The sequence below is a fragment of the Cynara cardunculus genome (genome assembly GCF_001531365.2).
Source record: "Cynara cardunculus var. scolymus isolate 2C chromosome LG 1, CcrdV1, whole genome shotgun sequence".
Taxonomy (NCBI): Eukaryota; Viridiplantae; Streptophyta; class Magnoliopsida; order Asterales; family Asteraceae; genus Cynara; species Cynara cardunculus.
Genome location: NC_037528.1, coordinates 33586817 through 33601292, shown reverse-complemented (window position 1 = coordinate 33601292; position 14476 = coordinate 33586817). Strand labels below are relative to the sequence as shown.

Genomic DNA, 14476 nt, shown 5'->3' with positions numbered 1-14476 from the left:
CATAAAATGAAAATAATGGAAGAGTGCTCTTTAAACCATATTTTTCCCATGTGAATGCGTAATTACATAAAATGAATATTTTTTCAGAACCAACCGAGAAATACTCAATAACCAAACCACATTTTAACATTAAAATCAAATGGGTAGAACTTACACTCCAAACCATCATGTACACTCGAAATCCAAAACAACAAAAAAAAAAAAGAAAACCCATAGATAGAACGATTCCCATTAGTAACAAAAAAGCAGGTCAATCAACAATACACTAGAATTGGTGGCCTCCAGATTCAACCCCAAACAGGTTATCTCACATGAAACTCGAATAATACATATTTTTTGAATCGTTCTCCCTAACAAAATTTGTGTCAAGATTATTTCCATTTGACATGGCAATGTCATCGCCTTTTTGCAGCAAAGAAAATAAATGTAGGATTTCATGAAATGAGAGACTTTTTTTTATGATGTTTGCATCAGCTTCTGGGCACATCCAAGGACCATTTTGAGAAGTAAAACCCAAGGCGACTTTTTAACCCTTTTACGAGGCAAGTAAAGATAAAAAATAAGCATCATTGAGAAAATAAAAGAAAAAAAAAAGATCAACAAACACACAGTTTTTTTCAACTCATGTTTTCTTTTTAATTTTTCATTCTTTTTAATCTTATTCTTTCAAACCCCCCTCATACAGTGTTTGGACTAGAGCGAGGGGGAAGAAACAAACTGTCGAGGTAAACTGAACAGGTCTTTCTCCTCAAAAGGAGACGTCCATTCACGAGAACCTCCACCAGATGCATCATTCCCGTTCCCTACAATTGTCGGTCTTACCGCACTCCTTCCGGTTGCGGAAACATCACCACCCAACCACATCCCGTTTGGTCTTAACCAACTGCCCCTCACTGGAGAAGGGAGCCTATTTAAACTCCAGTCAATATTGGTGTAATCAAATTGCGACGACCAGTCACCGTTCCAATCCACCTGAGACGTCCCTGCCCCCCCGCCATTCCCGGAGAACAACCCAAGAGAAGAAGCAGCTGCCAGAGTTGGAGTAGGCCCCACCATTCTGTTCCACATACCATTATGGTTTGTAGGAACCGGTTGACTACTACGATGATCCAACATGCCGCCGCTGCTGGCAGCATACTGCTGCTGTGGGAGTAGCGGCTGCTGGTGGTAATGGAACTGGTCATACAACTGGTTACTCATACTGCTTCCATAGCTTGGGGTGCTGAAGCTTCTTGTGGTGGTAGGAAGATGAGTGAACCCATTCGGATTCATACCCATCATCGGTTCAACCACACCATTAGAATTCCAGTCACCAACTGATGAAGAAACCGAGCTCATACTTGTGGTTGGGATATGCTTTGATTGGGGCCGCTGCATCATTATAATCGGTTCCCTCACTGACCCCAGCTGAAGGTTCTTGAATTCATTTCCGACACTGGTGGCATATTGTGATTCTGTTTTTGATGGTGGTGGTGCAGCATGCAGTGGAGATGCCAACGAATAGGAAACAGAAGGGTTCAACCCGCCTACCACCCACCTTTTTTCTATAGATGGAGCGGCAACCGCTGCCTGCTGCTGCTGTTTTGCCCAGTCTGAATTGGGTTGAACTTTCTTCAGCAACTGTATATTTTTTGCTCCCTGGTTCAACTGTATATCTTTGTGATCCAGTTTCTGCTGTATAGGAAGAACAGAAGTTCGTTTTGATTGTACCTTTGAAGTTAACGAGATCTGGCTAACGGCTACCGAAGGTTTACCACTGCCGCACTCGGTAGGAGGATCACCAGTTCCCTCGGTCTTAAGTGGGCCAGGGTGAGCTTCCTGCTTTTGGAGTTTTATCAAGTTTTCTGCTGCCTGGTCAAGGTCACCCTCACACGCAACAATGGCTCGTTCAACCTCCTGTTTTGAGCATTTGAACTTAACTTCCATGTCTACAATTTGAGCGAGCTCCTGTGAGATGTCGACTTTCAGGTTGCCACCACCGTCAAGGTTATTATGCTCTCTTTGGTTGCCTGCATCATCGCCTCCTTCAAACAACCACGCAACTGATTCCTCTACTCTTCCTTCATTCAAAATAAGAGCCATTGTTGCACGTTCCGAAGAAAATCCCATTGCTACAAGCTGCTGAGCAAGTGCTTCTAGCTTTCTTGACATTAGATACCCACAGCAGCGTTCATGTAGTTCCTGAGCTCGCCTCTCTTTTTGTCGCTGATGTTTTTTCTCATTTTTTTGACGGATTTTTTCTCGTTTGTCACTGTCAACCCCATGTATTGCCTCATGGCGAAAGGGCCCTTGAAAAGCTTTATCTTTTGGATCTTCAGACTCACCCGACCAGCTACCATTGTTAGACACGCAATCATATTCCACACCTATACCAACAGAATTCCCACTAGGATCATCTGCATCATCAATATCACGAAAACGACCATTAACATGAACAGGTGGAACACCAGAAACCGGTGCTGTCTCAAGTGTATGAAAAGTCCCCAGAAGTGGATTGTAACCACTAGCAGGAATACCCCCACCAGTATTTGCAATTATTGCGGATTTGGCAGAAGATTTCAGTAGCTCTTTGCCAGCAGCCCTTTTATCCTTGGACTTCGACCTAGACGGAGACATTGCAAATTCCAGCTCCCTGCAATGTTTTCAGAGTCAGATACCCACAAAAGACTGGAGATAGAATGAGCTGCAAGCAACAGCGATTATTGGTGATAGTTCTATAGCATCCAATATTAAGACCATCAAACATCTCAAGCTAGTGATTTGTTTGTTCATATGAGAATCAGTTAGATTCTTACAAATTTATAACCATGTGCATTTGTCATCAAGCTACACATCACAAATAGTCGGATATTGTTGATGTAAAAAGAATAGGAAATAGCTATTTCTCACCAGTGAGGGCTAAACAGAGTTCATCTTAATTCGCTTAAAGCCTTACTTTCAACTCGGCCCCCCGGTCAGTATATCCGAGTTTTAAAACCAGGAAACATAACATAGAGTTTAGGCAAGATGGGTTGAGAGAAAAAAGAGGGTTGCAAGGTGTGCTAGAGAAAGGATGTGAGGTCTATGTAATTAATTATTACTGTCTAATTAAAACAGTATAGCATTTTAACTACTTACAACAAAAATACTAATTCCAAAGTTGTTAAAGGCTTAAGGCGCAAAGGGGATCCCAGGGCCTAGGCGTGAGGCGCATCTTATAAAATAAGTACATATATATATACACAAACACAGTTATACACACTCAAATATGTAGCAACTAGCAAGTACTCCAGAGGCATAAGGGAAAAGGGTTTAAAGCAAGCCCTGAGGAAGAAGTTTTGAGATCTGGGTATTTATAGAGAAAGAGGCTTGAAGTTATAAGAACTGGGTATTTAATATTAGGTTTGACTTGTTATATCATCTGCTTAATAACTCTTCTTTTAAGAAGTCGAGAAGATAAATGATGAGAGAACTTATTTAATTTCGGGATTTGACTTGGTATTTAATAACTCTTTATGAGGCGCGACTAGGCCCACAAGGCGCCTCAGCCAAAGCGCAGGGCCTTAGTGAGCCTCATAAATACGTCTAGCCTCAACTTTAGAAAAGCCCATGACCTTGAGCCTTATGAGCCTCAGAAGTCTAGGAGTGCCTCAGATGTGCTTTGAACAACTATGACAGTATGACTAATACATTACAATTGCGTTCCAAAAACTTGTTTACTTTAGCAGATATGAGATAAAAACAAGCAAGAACTTAACAGTAGAAAAAGATACATCATGCAACGTCACAAGGCCCAAGTTGTGGTAAAAGCCTACAATTTCTACAAGACAATGAGACACCTGTATGAAAGTTCCTTTCAAATTTAGAAATTCATACATCTTGTTTCATGGTTTCTCAAATCCACAAAAATATGGCATGATAATAGTTACACTAATGGATTTTGAGGAAAACTTTCTTCGTTCAGGGCAGTTCCTTCTATTCCATCAAGTTCAACTTACTACATTGATTTAACATACAAAGAAATCTCCAATAAATATAATGGCTAATCATCACAAACATAATTATTGACACCATAATTATTGACACCAATACTTCCTAGTTACCTAGAAATAACAATAATAAGCTCCATCCCAAAACTATAGACTTTTGACTCTTGTCTCAAATATGTTTACTTCTTAAGCTCACAACTCACCATTATAAGAATTGATTTGGTTTTAGAGATGGTTTTGATAACTATCTTAATCCTAGTGGAAGTATTACAATCAAAAAAAGTTTGGACCTAAAAACTAAAATCACCTACAAGGCTACAATGATTTTTGAAATTTAAAATTGATTGGTTTGAATTTCCAAAGACCAAAATGGACTCTAGATATGCAAAATTGCAAATGGATGGTGAATTACTACTGATAATAAATAACCACAAAATTTATCATTCCATGCATAGATAATTGTCTTGTTTGGAACCAAAAAAGATACGAGAACCAATTAGAATCGGCAATCATTTGGAATAACTGTAAGATTTGCAGTATTTAGGGCCAAGACCATATTGGTCCAATTCTTATAGACTGAATTTCATCAGCATAGACGGAATCTTATCAATTCTAATTCACAATTGTCAAACCACCAAGAACAAGAAGACGCATTTTACCACAGTCATTGGGATCTTAGTCAAAGTTCAAATAGATAAAACACCTAATATGTGGTTTCAACTGCATGAGAGGAACCTCACATCCCAAAACCAAGATACAAACATACAATAAAGTTTGCATAAGAGTAGATCGAGTTTAAAAGGATGTGAATGTTCAATCCATGGAACGGAAACCAAAAGACATCTAAACAGTTAGTAAGGTTTTATAGTGTTCTAGTTCAGGTAAGATTGCTGGGGCAAGAATGACATCACAAGGTTCTCAAAAGCGTAGAGCAATCAAATCTTATATAAAAAAGCGACAGCCGCTGCATTATTGACACCATGATGGCAAAACATTGAATAGAAAACAGAAGATGAATAATCCAACTAATGGCTGATATGCGAAGATTACAGTGAAAGATGGCACTATATTACAATGAACGAATGCAAAAGTAAAACTTCGGACAATCTCAAAGATTACGGGCACCAAAATCCATATGCAGCAAAAAGAGGGAAGCCATGTACCCATCAACAACGTGCACCACCACAATTTCTTTTGCTAAGAGTCTAACAGCCTAACATGCATTGAACATTACTCACATACTAAAACAGAAGGTCAAACTACAGCTATCAATTATCGATTGATGTATTTAAGCATTCACAACCAAGTATACAATATTGCAGCAATGAAACAAAACAGAGTTGAAGAGCAGACATCAATTACTCATAAAGATCCCACTGGAAATTTTAATCCATGATTTTTCACCCACATTACAAAGAACACAACCATGCTTGGGGATTTCCCAATAATATTGGCAGGTACAGAATTATGAAGCCAATAAGAATGTGTACCCATGTTAAAAAAAGGTCAATGCGAAGATATAATGTTCTGATGATGGCTAAATCTCTAAGAGTATACTAGCAGGTAACATTAGAGGGCAAAAAAACTACCGACAGCCAAAACTACTTTCTCAATGTAGCATTTGATGGAACCATCCTTGTTCCTCTAAACTCTAACATCCTATAAGGACATAATTCAAAAAAACATTACAATTCACTAGGGTTTACAAAGCAATCACATTTAATTCATTCAACGCACTTTCTCTTCAAGACATCCAAGTAGTTCATGGCGCATATCTCTGTCACCCATTCCATGTCACTAACTTTCAAGGGTTAAAAAAACCAAAATACCACAATTGATCGATAAAACGGGTACACATCTTCGAATTGCAAAGAAATGCTCATAGGAAAACCTAGAGACATTGCAAAAAGTCAAATGATGAACAAAAACAACAAAGTAACCGATTAACTCACCACCGTTAGGGCTCAATCGAGATAGAGATAAAGCAGGGGCGAAAACAGCGCGCTGCTAATTTGTTAGGGTTTTTGCTATTCGATCCTTTTCCTCCCCTTTTTCGATCGATAGGGTTTGCAACTCGACTTTTTCGAACGTAATTTTTCGCTTTTTTGTCCTCTCTCTCACTCGCTTCGATATCTATCGCTCTCTGAACCAAAGCGTGCACCACAATTCTTATTTCGCCGACTTTAGCCCATTGAATTCATGGGCTTCATTTAGTCCATTAGGCCCAATTATAAACATGAAATACATCAATGGGGTGTTTGTGTTTATTTAAAGTATTTATTAATTTATTGCGATGTGGTACTGGTAATAAGAAGTTTCAGTAAAAAAAATAATTATATTGATTTGGCACCAGTAATAAGGAGTTCTTGATAAATTACTATCTTCTAACTTATTAACTTATTCTGTTACAGTACCGGTAATAAAGAGCTTTTAGTATTTGGATAGGAAAAAATGGTATCTTATCTATTTTATCAGTTTATCCGGTGTAGCATTGCTATAAGCTAATCCAAACATTTTTTTTATAAAACTCTGATTTGCCACCATATAAGTTGATAAGAACTTTTATGAAGAAAAAAAAAAAACATAAGTTGTTTTAAAATAAGCAATCTCAAACATCCTCTGAATTAAATTAATTTCATTTTATTGGAGATGGACTTGGTACAATATCAAGTTTTTTTTCTCTAATACCCGTGTACCAATATAATGGACTTGGTACAATATCAAGTTTTTTTTCTCTAATACTCGTGTACCAATATAATTCCAATGCAAAATCTTATATTATGCATCAACCAATTATATTTGGTACCAACTTTTTTTAGTTGGTACATATAGGTATTGGTTTTATACCAACTTCAAGTTACATACATGAAAACTTGTCGTTTTGTTCATATTTTGAGTCACATTTTAGTTTCCAAGTAACATGTGTGATATTTAAGGGTTTTTAATTGCAATGAATAAAACATGCAAATATTCAAATGTTCAAACAAAATAGTTAAAGATACAATGCTTAATACTCAATAAGTAAGTTGGTGTTATGGTATGTAACTTCCAATACCGTTTACCAACCAAGTTTGCATATTTGGTACAAACTATCATCTGACTTTAATTGTATCAATTATGTTGGTACGTATATTGGCTAACTTTGCTTTTGCACAAAATTAACACCCATGATTTTTATAAGAAAAAATTATATTAAAATTAAAAAAAAAATTGTTTTGTTTTCTAGAAAATGTTTTATGCATTTGATACGATAATAAAACATATTATGATTTCGTTGACAAAAAAGGGAACATATAAAAGATATTTCAAGAGAAAAAATTCATTAAATTTCCCTATTTGAGATTATAGATACCAAGTCGAGTTTTTGAAAGTCTGTTTTCCAAATTAAGAAGCAAGTTTGATTTTGATACGATTTATTATTATTATAAATAATACTAGGCAGATGTAATTTTTTTATAACTATATCGATCGTATCATTTTTGCCTGATGTTAAGCAAACCAACATTCGACTTGGCGTAAAAAATGAGAGAAATAACAATTTGGCTGAGAAAATATTATTGATAATATGTCACGTAATTTAATTAAAAATCAAATAAAGGTAACGTAACTGATATTCTAAAAATAAATTCTTTGCGTATGTAATTGAAAAACTGTGAAAATACATTAACTTTTTTATACCATCTTCGTCCAATAATATATGTCCATAATATAAATGACACATTATTTTAGAAATATGTAATTATCAGACTTTTTAATTCACTAAAAGACATTTTTACTCTTAATAATAAAGGGATAAGTCTTCGTCATCTTATAGTTAAGAGTAGAATGTAAAAATAAAACACATACTTCTTAAAAACTCCTTATTTTAAGTAGAGACGTTCCAATCTTTTTAGAGGCTCTGTTATATCCAAAACTTTTGATTACATTGCACAAATAAAATAACATAGAATATATGCTAAGAACAAAAATGGGCTAAACCAAAAACAATTAACAATCTGAAACTAAACCTAAACCATTAATAATTTGAACCTAAAATCAAACAATTAATGGTTTGAACCTAAATAATTCCGGATATAGTTTTACACAGGTCGATAAATTGACCCTAAACACATGTAAATTTGGGCCCCAAAATTTTGAATGCCCTGTTTAGAATCTCACATTTAACATGCTAAAATACGGCCCTAATTTTAAGGCAAATTATAATTGAAATATATACACTAATTATTTAATCGAGTGGGTACTTTTTGGTCCTACACAATAATATATCAATTATGTATTTGTTTAATTTTAATTGATTTAACCAACATAAATGTCAATCCATGACGGAAAGAAAGAGGAAAATATTTATTTTAATGTAATAATCTTAATATTTTGATTATTGCTGATATTTTATGTGAAATAATTACTTAAACTAGATGAAATCGTTTAATCGATATGGTTATGAGATAATAGATATGTAATTGAAAAATCTTTTTAACTTAAAAGAATGAGAAAATGTCGTCAAGCTTTGTCCCATCTTAACGATTCCTAGCCTAAAATTGGATTCCCTTTTCGCCCAAAATTGGGCTCGATAATCTCAACTCATGCTTGGTCTGTTCTAACCCTTCCTAAATGATACAAAATTAAATCAAGATATACTTGTTTAGATTTAAATCGTACCCAATAACAAAAAATTTAAAGTCCCGGAAAGATCCTCAAATTGCATATCAAAAAGTATTGAAATCAAAATAAGCATATAAAATAGCAGATATACCTGTGACAAAGATATATGAATGTTGATCCAAAAGTTCCTAATCAAGGAGCTGCAATTAAAAAGATGAAATTTAAAATTTGAACTGTTAACTTCTTTTGGTAAAAAAAAAATCTAGACATACAAGGAAGACGAACATGCTAAGCAAGCATACCTAGAGAAAATAAGAACCAACAGCGAAAGAAAGGTTAACATACTGAAACTTAGGCTAATGTAACTGATAATTGCGAATTATGAAGTAGGGAAATATATCTTGCACTAGATTAGATATAAAGGGTAGGAGAAAGCTCTTTTCTTATAGAAATACTATGAAGAATCTAGCCTTTAAATCAGGCACTAATGCTGATAAGAAAAAGGCTGACAAAACTATCGTATTTGATTGTCATTACAATAGATCATTAACGCATGCGGTTAAAAATTTTGGAACTATTGAGGAATATCCAAAACATAACACTTTCATACATCCAAAAAATTCAATACTCTTTTTGGGGTAATTGTGAATGTTTGGGGCAACTTGTCCACGCCTCGACTAATGACATAAGACTCTAATGTAGCATTTGGTATGCAGACATGATTGGACAAGACTAGACATGACAGGACAGAACAAGACTGGACAAGAAATGACAAGAGGGTATAACTGGACGGGATAAGACTGGACAGAACAAGTATACGTCTGGCACCACTGGGATTGAACATGACATAACTAGACAAGTTGTTCTCAAAAGTTATTTGATGATTTTATATACCATATAATAATTGTAATTAACACAAATAAAGTAAATAATTTAATTTATAAACATTTTTACATAATTCTCGTATACATAAATACATACATATATAATAGTACCAAAATTGCATGAAAATTTTGATATAGTTGATGGTAGTTTAAAAAAAACCCGATTCATAAAAAGGGAAGAACTTATGTTTTATTCGGTTTAGAAGATTATTATCAATTGACTAAGGTACGGTGAAGATTGTTAAAACAACAATGGTTGTGGAGGATGTGAAGACGATGGATAGTGGTGGTGGTCGTCGTCAACCATGGTAGATGAGGTAGTAGTGACCTATGTGGTGGAGGTAGTGGTGGTGGTGGTTATTGCGAAGGTAGAGGTGGTGTTGGTTACCTATTGGTTTGGTCTGTTGTCAAACAACTTTTCTTTCACACTTTCTCTTACTATATTTGATCAATCAAAGGTGTGGATTTGTTATTTCGTGTTACATCTATTTTATTGTGTAAATAAGTTATGAAGATATTTGAAAATGTTGAAGAACATGAAAATTTCATGGACAATGTACATATAGATTATACACGCAAGTCATTCAGTCCACTACTACTATTTCGATCTCAATTTAAAATTGATTTTGTTTGTAATTTCATGATTTATTATTACCCAAATTCTCATTTTTGTGTTTCTTTCTTTCTTTCTTTCTCAAAACTCACCACGATGCTAATAGAATATTTGAATATTGTTTATTATGATATGACATTGTTACTAGCAAAAATGACACTAAAATCTACATTTAGTTTAGTAATTAATGTTGCATTTGAGAAATTCAGATTTTAAGAAAGTATAAACTTTGGTTAATCAATTGATGCTATTGTCTCTATGACCTTCATCTATTTTTAATTAATCACAATTGAAAATAGATTAACTGTTTTTTTAATAAATTTAGCTATTTACTTTATACAACTTGACAATATCAACAATGAAGTTATGCTACAAGACAATCTAATGGGATCGATACCACTCTCGTCAATGTTATAGAGAATGAAATTGTAATATATGAAGTGAATGAAGATGATAAATCTCTTATACACATTAAAAATGAAAAGAATAATTCTATATAATCGATTCCATGTGCCCTATGTAATAAAACTTCAAGTTAGTTTCATAATTTATGAAATTGTTGAAAAAGAAAAGTATGACATCAATTTTACGCCATCTTTATATTAATTAAATTGTATGTTATATAATAGATATTTAAACTATGGTTGTTATTAGTAATTTCCATCACCATCTAATATATTTTATAACCTTAATAATTATACCAGTTTTTTATATGCTAAATTGAGAATAATAATTTCCAACTACACTCAATTTTATCATTAAAAATATCGTATACAACTTTACAATATGTTCTAAATTTATTAAAATAATCAATTAAAATAATTTATAATTTTTTTCAACATGAATTTTAGTCATCACGCGACGTGAAATACCAAAAACTAGTCTACTTCTAATTTAGAAGAAAAAGAAAAAATAACTTGGAAAGATGTGCGTGGACTACAAATATTTCTATACCTATATCTATCGTAGCATGTGAGTCCGTCTTTAGTACCAACGGCCGTAATTTAGACTCATTTAGATTATTTGCAGAGAGGTCCAACACAATCGTGCTTGATTGATGATTTGAATTGGATGCTATTATTTAGACTTTTAAAATTTAATTCTAAGACTTAAGGACTTTAATATATATATATATATATATATATATATATATATGATTGTAGCAACTAATAGCTTCATTTTGTATATTTTTAATAGTATTTATCATATTTCATTCCTAAATTTTATGTAAACCGCACAACCTGCCACAACTCGCAAGGGTTGGGTTGGTGTTGGATTGTACTTTTGAATAAGATGAGTTGGGTTGAGTTGCAAAAATGTCAAAAACTGCCGAACCCAACCCACATACACCCCAACTCATTTTTATAAATTGTGAAGCGTTTTTTAAAATTAGATATGATTGTGGGGTTGACTTATAAAATGCGTATTTTGACTTTAAAAAAATCCACTGAAATCATATTCTATTCACAAAAGATATATTTTGTAAATTCAGAAATCTTGGTCTTGTTTTGTAAAAAAAATTGATTGAAAAGTAAAGATAAGGGGTTGAAACTTGAAACATTAATTTAAGAAAAAAGAAAAAAAAAACATAGTTTGAAGGACTAAAAATGTGACTTCTCATGTCACTTGTAGTTGTAGCCTTGTAGGGGCCATTTAATTTTCCATAAAATCATGTCATGTACGTTTTAATGTTTCAATTAACAAAATTTATTTTCTTTTTTATTAACTAGAAGCGTACTCGCGTAATGCAGCGAGATACATCGTGATTTTAATATTTCATTTTATTTTTTTATCTCAGTCGATGTTATAATATGACTTTATGTGATATTGAGAAAACGATGATGTTTTTATTTTTGAATAAAATATATGTTTGAAAATATCATAAAAATTTGACAAAAATATATCGATATTAGTATCAAATTAACTATTTGAAATTCCTCATTTTTTGTGTAATTTTTTAATTTAATTTTTTATAATTTAATTTATGTACAAGAACGAAGTAGTTTATATTTGGTTTAATAATATAATTTTTTATAAAGATAATAATTATTTATTTTGTTGGAACCCGATAATTATTCTAATTATATTTTAGATTTTTTATATTTTAAAATGGAATGTTCATCCTCTATTTGATTATGTTTATCCACAGTAATTTATACGAATTCAAACATCGAGCTTTAATAAGTTGTACTTATGCATAATTACTTGTAATCTTGAATTTTAAGTAATATGCATCTATATACAGTACTTTATGCATAACAAAAATATATCGATATTCGTATCAAATTAACTATTTAAATTTCCTCATTTTTTATATAATTTTTTAATTCAATTTTTTTATTATAATTTAATTTAGGTACAATAACGAAGTAATTTATATTTGGTTTAATAATATAATTTTCTTATAAAGATAACAATTAATTATTTTGTTAGAACTCGATAATTATCCTAATTATATTTTAGATTTTTTATATTTTAAAATAAGATGTTTATCCTCTATTTGATTATATTTATCCGCAATTAGTTATACGAATTCAAAAATCGAGCTTTGATAAGTTGTACTTTTGCATAATTTACTTGAATTTTAAGTAAACATTGGTTTTATGTGGTTTTGAGAAAGTGGTAATATTTTTATTTTTGAATAAAATATAAATTTAAAAATATCATAAAATTTTGAAAAAAAATATCGATGTCAGTATTAAATTAATTTTTTTAAAAGTTCTTGTGTTTTGGTGTAATTTTCTTGATTAAATTATGTTACTTAGCAATGTCGCCTGATAAAATTCAACTAACATTGTTATCGTAAGATAGCGTGCAAACCGCGTTACTGAGTTGACGGACTCAGCACTATTGGACGTCATTGCACTGTAACCCAATCCAGGGAAGTGCGATCGTGCCCATCTAGCGTAGCCAACTTCCTCAAGATATTGAGTGGCTCTAGGTAGACTGTGTCGCATCAAATCCATAGTAGTTTCAAAGTTCGACAACCGGTAAGCTTTGCATATCTCCCAGAACATCCACCATTTTCTTTTCTCTTTAGTGGAGTTTAGGTGGAGGTTCTGGCTCAAATGCCAACAACAAAGTCTATGGTGCGTAGAAGGAAATACAGTTCGTATGACCAGGTCGATAGAGGCAGCCCTATCGGTGACGAAGGTTAAATTGGGCACATCACCGATACACTGCCTAAGCTTACGTAAAAACCAAGTCCATGACGGGCCACTTTCTGTCTTCCCCACTCCCATTGCAATGGGTACGATACCATTGTTTCCATCCATGCCGACCGCTAAGAACATGGTGCCAACGTACGACCCCTTCAGATGGGCACCGTCCATTATAAGAAGCGGTCTCATGTGTCCTAGAAACAATCGAATCTGCAGATGAACGAGATTAAAAATGTAATTTCAGAACATAAAATTATGACAATAATTATAAAATACGACAAAATTATTACCGAACAAAAGAGTGCGACAAACAACATGTCGAATCGTCCAAGTGGATCAAGAGCGATCTCTCTCACAGTCCCCGGATTTGCTAGCTTCAGATTGTGACAATAAACCAGGAGTAGGTTAAACGACGATTCCGGGGTACCCCTCAACAGTTGCAAGGCATACATCTTTGCTCGCCATGCTTGATGGTAGGAGATGCTAATATTGAGCCGTTGGTTCACATCTTCCATGATTTCTTTACCACGGTACACTCTCCTACAATCCTTTAGACTGCCTACCAGTATATGACCCAAAACATTTTTATTCGCATTACGGTGGTTTGGATGCACTTGGGACCTTGAACATGTGTGTTCATCGTGGAGTTTTCATACCTGAAAAATATTGGTACCATCGATGAAAACAGCCATCAAACGCCAATCACAGTCTGAATCTGAGTGACACACCACCTCGTACTGGTGTTTGGAAGATTTCTTTACTTTCATCTGAAAGTTTTCATGAACGCACTTTAATCCCACTACGAGCTTAAGTGCTTCATTCGAGTCAAAAGTTTGTAGAACTTTGACATGGGATGTAGGCTGGTAGGAAATGTTTCCATGTCTACTTTTGATAACTGGGTCCGAACAAGGTGGTGGGTCGGGCATACCCCAAAAACTATTTCTTATCGGCTTTATATCTTCAGAATCGGAGTTATCGTCATCTTCGGGTATGTTCAAAATTTTGGCAGCAACAGAAACATCTTCTGCCATATCTACCTCCTACAACGGTTTTGACAGTTCGGGAGACCGGATCGGGTACGGGTTGGGAGACTGCATCGGAGGCATGTTCAAGTCTTGAACAAAATAACTATCAGGTTTAACGGTAACTTTTTGTTCAAGATATGAATTTCCCGCGCCATCGTAAGTGAAGAAGGTGCTTCGATTTTCACCACTTCCACCGCTAGGGAAGAAAGTACTCTGATTTACA

At 33.9% G+C, this 14476-nt stretch overlaps 2 protein-coding genes across 5 annotated transcripts; both read right to left on the bottom strand.

Annotated features, from left to right (window-relative positions):
• Positions 1-620: 620 nt before the first annotated feature.
• LOC112500567 lies at positions 621-6060 on the bottom strand. 4 transcript variants are annotated; one of them, XM_025104088.1, is made up of 3 exons: positions 5921-6060; positions 1711-2632; positions 621-1647 (listed from the first exon to the last, which is right to left on the bottom strand). In XM_025104088.1, the coding sequence occupies exons 2-3, from the start codon at positions 2614-2616 to the stop codon at positions 694-696; spliced, it is 1860 nt and encodes a 619-aa protein (XP_024959856.1). In that variant the 5' UTR covers positions 2617-2632; positions 5921-6060; the 3' UTR covers positions 621-693. The 4 variants fall into 4 exon arrangements, with proteins under 4 accessions (XP_024959856.1, XP_024959864.1, XP_024959841.1 ...); XM_025104096.1 differs by having other exon boundaries at positions 621-2396; positions 2523-2632; XM_025104073.1 differs by having other exon boundaries at positions 621-2632.
• A 6754-nt stretch (positions 6061-12814) lies between these two features.
• Positions 12815-14259, bottom strand: LOC112502578. Its single transcript, XM_025106553.1, has 3 exons — positions 13902-14259; positions 13519-13787; positions 12815-13438 (listed from the first exon to the last, which is right to left on the bottom strand). Exons 1-3 carry the CDS (start codon positions 14257-14259, stop codon positions 12815-12817), a joined length of 1251 nt encoding a protein of 416 aa, XP_024962321.1.
• Between the last annotated feature and the right edge of the window lie 217 nt (positions 14260-14476).

What these genes read in the sequence shown, in the direction of transcription:
- LOC112500567 (XM_025104073.1), bottom strand. Translation starts at nt 2,616, where the DNA reads ATGTCTCCGTCTAGGTCGAAGTCCAAGGATAAAAGGGCTGCTGGCAAA.
- LOC112502578 (XM_025106553.1), bottom strand. Translation starts at nt 14,259, where the DNA reads ATGGCAGAAGATGTTTCTGTTGCTGCCAAAATTTTGAACATACCCGAA. An exon ending in GATGGCTGTTTTCATCGATG is followed by an intron (nt 13,788 to 13,901) that starts GTACCAATATTT and finishes ATATACTGGTAG; the next exon opens with GCAGTCTAAAGGATTGTAGG. An exon ending in TTGTCGCACTCTTTTGTTCG is followed by an intron (nt 13,439 to 13,518) that starts GTAATAATTTTG and finishes GTTCATCTGCAG; the next exon opens with ATTCGATTGTTTCTAGGACA.